This window comes from Apteryx mantelli, chromosome 2 (genome assembly GCF_036417845.1).
Source record: "Apteryx mantelli isolate bAptMan1 chromosome 2, bAptMan1.hap1, whole genome shotgun sequence".
Lineage (NCBI taxonomy): Eukaryota > Metazoa > Chordata > Aves > Apterygiformes > Apterygidae > Apteryx > Apteryx mantelli.
Genome location: NC_089979.1, coordinates 167,781,121 through 167,786,971, shown reverse-complemented (window position 1 = coordinate 167,786,971; position 5,851 = coordinate 167,781,121). Strand labels below are relative to the sequence as shown.

Below are 5,851 nucleotides of genomic sequence, written 5' to 3'. Positions count from 1 at the left end.
CTTCAGAAAAATCCAAAGCATCCTCAAGTTTCATGTACCTCTTTGTTCTTCAGAAGCTGCTGAAAGGCACTGCTTTCCTTTACCATGGGTGGTATCAGCTGTATAATTTCTTTGTACTTATAACCTCTGTGTTCCTTTGCGTTTCTGTGAAGTGAAGGATGTATCTGTTGGTTCTGCTGAGTTCCTTGAGTTTTCCTTAGGAGCAGCGTGTGATAGGATGCTTTCTCAGAGCAGCAGCTGGCTGCGTCGAGAGGGAGGAGAACTGGAAATCGGTTCCTGATGTATTACGGTTTAATACCGTCGCGTAGAAGTGACGCTGTTTAAACAGCGGCAGCGCTTTCCATCACATTCAACCCCATACTGTTCGAAACCCGAAACGTACAGCATTACGAGTCCTCTGGTATAGTACAGAAAGAGTAACTGAGATTAGAGGAGCTTTCACTGTGCTGCGCAGAGCAGACACGGATTAGACTGTAAAGCTTTGAATGTCAAAGTTATCTTGCCTTCATGGTGCACGAAAGAAGAGAAACCAAAGGTTTCAGGGCCAGACTCCATGCCCGATTCTCTGGGGGGCAGAGACATTATGGGAGACAGACACTGTTATGAGATCCGGCCCATTAAACTTTTCAGAACCCCGGATTCCTTCCAATTTAACTTATTTTACGAATTCAAGGAGGTTTCCGTTGGCACAGCCTCGTTCTTTACTCTTGCTGGAGCACTTTGGGTTGGAAAGCTCAATGTCGGGGGACAACCTGCCTACGCGTAAAACTTGGATTGCCGATTAACTCACCTGGAGCTTTGACGCTCCTCTTTCTTGTATGACTCCAATTAAGTGATTTTTTGCTTCTCACATTTGCATGCACCTGAGCATGTCTGAAGTCTTTTATAGACTCAATATCGTTTTGTTAACTAATGCTAAATAAACCGTTCTGACAAAGAAGTAAAGCCAGATTTTTCTGCGGAACCATTGTCGTTGTCATTATTTTTATATCCTTCCACAGTATTGTTGTACTGTGTTGCTGCCAGAGACCTTGGGGGTGTGAAACTGCACCCTCGCTATGTAGCTTCTGAATGGCCCAGAAAAAGCTCCTGCCTCATTAGAAATAGAGACTAGCTCTGGATACCGCTGCCAAAGGTACCGGGGTGGTTCTCTTTACAGCGTTTAAAAGGTTCTCTTTAAAGCGGCCATCTGAAAGTTCCCACGTTGCTGCGGTGTTGGAGCTCCCTGAGTCCTTCAGGTCATCGCCCAGCTCTGGGTCACCTCTCCCGGCCTTACCCCAGGGAGCTGCCAGGAGGGGAAGGCCCAGTCGTGCACTGCTAATGTGCCCTCATGGGGAATATGCCTAAGGAAAATGCAACGTATTATGTTGCCTCCATTTCCCAAACTCAGTCCGTGTTTGCTCAGGACCTGTCCAACTCACCCCGACCCAAGCGAGGAGACCCTATGCCATGCAAGTAATGCCGGCATGTATGCACCAGGCCCTAGCCATTTATGACCCTCATGCAAGCCAGCTGCACAAAAAATCCTCTCTAAAGCGTGCCTTGAGGTGGGGATGTCACTTCGTCTTCCCTTCATAACCAGGACCCATATGGGGCTCCCGCACGTGTCTCCTGGTGAGTGAGAGGCTGGAGCAGTCACCAAAGGCTTTGATGCAGCCAGCGCTGGTGGCTGAGCGATGTGGAGTGGTGGGAGAGGTTGGTGAGCTGGCTCGAGCGCTTGGGACGTGTCACCTAACGGCACAACAGCCTCAGCTGGATGCCCACGGTGGCGTGATACGTCTGCCTGTTTCGCCCGGGGGCAGGTGTACAGGAGCTCTGAGGGTTTGAAGAACCCCCATCAAGACCAGAAGGTGCTTCCAGTCTCCCTGAGGTTCTTGCCGTCACTCCTGTCTTACGTGGACGTGTTTTCCTTCTCCCTATCTAATTTTCCTCTCTTTCCTCCACAACAGCCTGAAGATAATGCCAAAGGAAGGGCACCCACTAAGCGATGCTTGAAGACAGCGGTGGGACAGAAGGCATCGCAGCCAGCCAACTTCTGCGCCAGTGCCACCTCGCAAGCACGGCTCTGCTTTCTGCCCCTCGCTCGGCATAACCGGATGGGTGCCAGCTCATTGCTGCGAGAGCGTCAGGCCAGTTTTTTGGATAACTGCATTAGCTTCAGGGTCTGACTCTACTGGGAAACGGGGCATTTTTATTTATCCTAGTGGTGCCCCAGGTGCTTGACCACTTCTCTCTGAATTTTCCAGCGCTATAAGGCCTGTAGTTTGCCCTCGAGATGCAGTTACAACATAACTCTGGCCTCTGGAGAATAAAGCCAAATTTGGCTTTGATGTTTTGACACACCTGAAAATGTTTGAGTTGGGTTCCTCGGTCATATGTAATCGCCAAAGTCCAAGGTTAGCATCGGGGTAAAACCAGTCTGCTGTCCCCCGGCAAGGCTGTGCTTTAACTCTTGTAAGAGCTGCTGTGACCGCGGAAGGGAAGAAGCAAAGCAATATTTGCAAGGCAAAGTTTTAGCTTTTATTGGGCTGGCTGTTACAGGTGCATAAAGCAGGGATGTTTTGTGGCCCAGAGGTAGCTGTGGCTGCAGCCCACGGGTGATCGAGGTTGTTATGGTCCTCGCTCCTGCCCCAGTCCTGTCTTCTCCTCCACCACTCCCCGACCGCCACAGCCCCCTCCGGCCGTTGTGGGCTGCTCCGCTGCTGGAGCATGCTGGGGGAAAGAGGGGCCAACGGGAAGCGGGGTCGATGCACCCTGGTGTCCCCCGCTGTCCCCAAGGGCCCGGAGCCCTGGGATGAACCCAGTGTCTGCCCTTGCCATCGCCTTCCCCAAGCGGGACTGGCAAGAGGACAAGAGAACGGGGGCTGAGTTTGGCAGGGGGGAAGCCCTTGCCAGGAAGCATCTTCTGGGCAATGCCACCAGCCCATGGGGCTCAAGACCAGCTCTGCTGGTTAAAACCTTGACCTGGAGAAAATAAAATAAAATTTAATTTTAGCTACACTCTCTTTTCTCTCGCAGGAGGGCAGATCTGCTCCTGGCCAGCCTGCAGACTCGGACATTTCTGGGCACGTTCAACGAGCTGGACTGAACCAGTGATTTGGTTCGGTGCTGTGGGGGAACGAACCCAGCTGTAGGTAGCCACGCTCCAGCCGCGTTACAGCAGGTGGGATGAATCCAAACACACACACACAGATGCAAATACCCTTTTTATCCCCAGCAGCTGTGCACAAGACACTGGGCTTGAACGTGCACCCGCTCGCAGCCCTGGAAAGGCTTAAATCCACGTCTTAAATCATGCAGATGCATGAAAATGGTACCTTAGGTTATTACTGATGTTTGCAACTCCCTTTGCCTCCCAGTAATGTAGCAAATGAGACCAGCAAGCTCTCTCCTCTTCTTAGGTGTGAGCAGTTGTGTGTTGTGGGGGTGTCTGTGGTCAGTAGGTCCTACCTCTGCTCTGAGGGGCGTCTGTCTGGGGACCTCAGGGGAATGCATTTTAACCTGATGCCGAAAGGAGATGACAGGCCAGACAGTGCTAAGCCCACGATGAAACCCTTGCAGCTGCAGAGAGCATATTTATCGTTCTCCGACCTTTCAGTGCCTTTCTGAACGCAGTGAGACGTTTCGGATTGACAAGGGGAAAAGTGGGGAGGAGGGAGACAAATCCCCAGCGTGCGGGCTGATGCCATTCTGCCGCGGATATGCTTCACGCGGAAAATATGCTAGGATGTCTGCTTGCTTCATTTCATTTCAATACATCGTTAAGAGTCTGATAACAAAATAACACAGTCCCAAGGCTAAACTGAAGTAAAAACAATACAATAACCATAGACACAGAGCAGTGAAACGTGCAATGGAAATAAAGAGAAAAGCCACAATAACTGTTAAACAAGCAAGGTCATACCAGCATTCGCTCTCACGAAAGCGCTCTGCACGGATCCGATACCCGTGGGAGGAGTTTTGTGCAGTTTATTTCACCAACAGCTCCTAAACAAGCCAGGAGGCCGAACGTAATGAGGCTTTTCAAATTAAAAGCACGGCCGGTATCTGAAGCGAACGTCACGAATGGGCTGCATCGTTCCAAATCCCCAGCGGCTGCTGTCTATCGGCGGGATCTCCTCTTCTCCGTCAAGCAGCTCCAAGTCATAGTAAGTCAGCATCAAGAACACAAACAGTTTCATTTCATTGGTCGCAAAGAACCGCCCAGGACAGATGGATATCCCTGCTCCCCAAGGCATGCTGAAATACTTCAGCTTTTTCCCATTCTTGTAGAAATCTTTCCTGGTGCCATCTGGGTTTAGGAACCGGTCATATTTAAATCGGTGAGGCTCGGGATGGATTTCTGGGTCCATCTGCACAGAGGCATGTGGGAACAAAGCCACCCTGTCTCCTTTGCGGAGAGCGTACTCTGTCCCATCGCTCGTCTTAAGGGTCATGTCCTGCAGGACGGCTCTGATAAGGATTGGGGCTGCAACCAGCCGCAGGGTCTCCTCTAGAGCACTGTCCAGAAGAGGGGTCTGGTTTAACATGTCCCTAGTGACGTTAATTGGTGGCCTACCTGGCTTCACTTCCTGGCCGCTCTCCCTGGAGACTTTATCCACTTCTTCCTTCACAGCCTTCATAGCTTCTGGATGTTTCATTAGATAGAAGAGGAGCCAGAAGGCAGCTGGGCCAGTATTGCCTTGGGATGCCCAGAGGAGCAGAAACATGAAACGATCCCTCATGTACTCGGGAACCCCGTTTTCTGCCAGGGACTGCTCTTGGTCACTTACCCACCCACTGATGTTGTCCTTCTGTCGGCTCTTCTTCACAGACAGCATGCTCCAGAAGAGCCTCTTGAGCCGCTCAGCTTCAATTTTGTCTTTGGGAGGCAACACGGCATAGGCCAGGCGAGGGAAGAGGCGGTCGTACTTCCGGAATTCATAGAACAGCTCATCAGAGTGAACACGATCGTGCTCGTTAGCTTTCTCCTTGTTGTCTGCCCCTTGGTGTGGCTCACTGCCGTACAAAGCCAGGTACCCAGCTCTGAAGATGATGTTGTAGCAGTAGTTGAAGAGACTGTCCTCTTGCCACGTTCGCTCCCTCTCTCCTGAGTTCATCTTGAAAAGCATCAGCTTCTGCAAGTTCTCCATCATGGCTTGTGTCATGACAACGAGTCCATCCCCCATCAGATGCTTCGTGCTTGATAGCTGAATAATCTTGTGGCTGGCTTCAACGGACTGGTATCCAAAAACCCGGCGGACCAGTTCGGATGCAAACTTCTTAAAGTCTAGTTTGGCTCGCGATTCCTTCACTATGGCGCCAAAGCAAAAGGGGTCCATCACGAAGGTGAAGTAATAGCCTCCGAGTAGCACTGTGAAAATATCCCCGTGTTTTCTCTGCATCCTCTTTAGAAACTCTGAACTGTCCTTTCTGAAATCCAGGGCGTAACCCAGCCACGGGATGTGACCCTTGTCCAGAGGGGGCTCATTGGCTCTCCTCCTTCGAAACGCTCCCAGGAGGTAGAGGCCACCAAGCAGCGATGCTACCAGGGAACAAAGAAGAGTTACCCAGAGAGCCATGAGAGCTCTGCGCCCGTCCGGGGTTTTGACCTGGCCTGGGGCAGGAGAAGGCTCTTTATTCACATCTGGTCGCTGATAAGCTGAGGCACAGCTGACAACCTCAGTCCCTATTGGTGGCAAGTATTTACCCTTCCCCTGCAAAGCTCTGCCGCTTATACCTGCCTTTCCTTTCACTGAAGACAGATGTTTTTGAGCATGGAAAGAGCAGGTACAATCAGGGCAAAGGTACGTTACAGTCACGTTGGAGTGACTGGGCTGCTGAGCGAGGTTGATGGGTTTCAGCGTGTGCT

General features: G+C 51.2%; 1 protein-coding gene across 1 annotated transcript; it reads right to left on the bottom strand.

The window, feature by feature from the left end:
• Positions 1–4,028: 4,028 nt before the first annotated feature.
• On the bottom strand, positions 4,029–5,851 carry LOC136991422 (5-beta-cholestane-3-alpha,7-alpha-diol 12-alpha-hydroxylase-like). The gene has a single exon (XM_067292548.1). It carries the CDS (start codon positions 5,559–5,561, stop codon positions 4,029–4,031), a length of 1,533 nt encoding a protein of 510 aa, XP_067148649.1. The 5' UTR covers positions 5,562–5,851.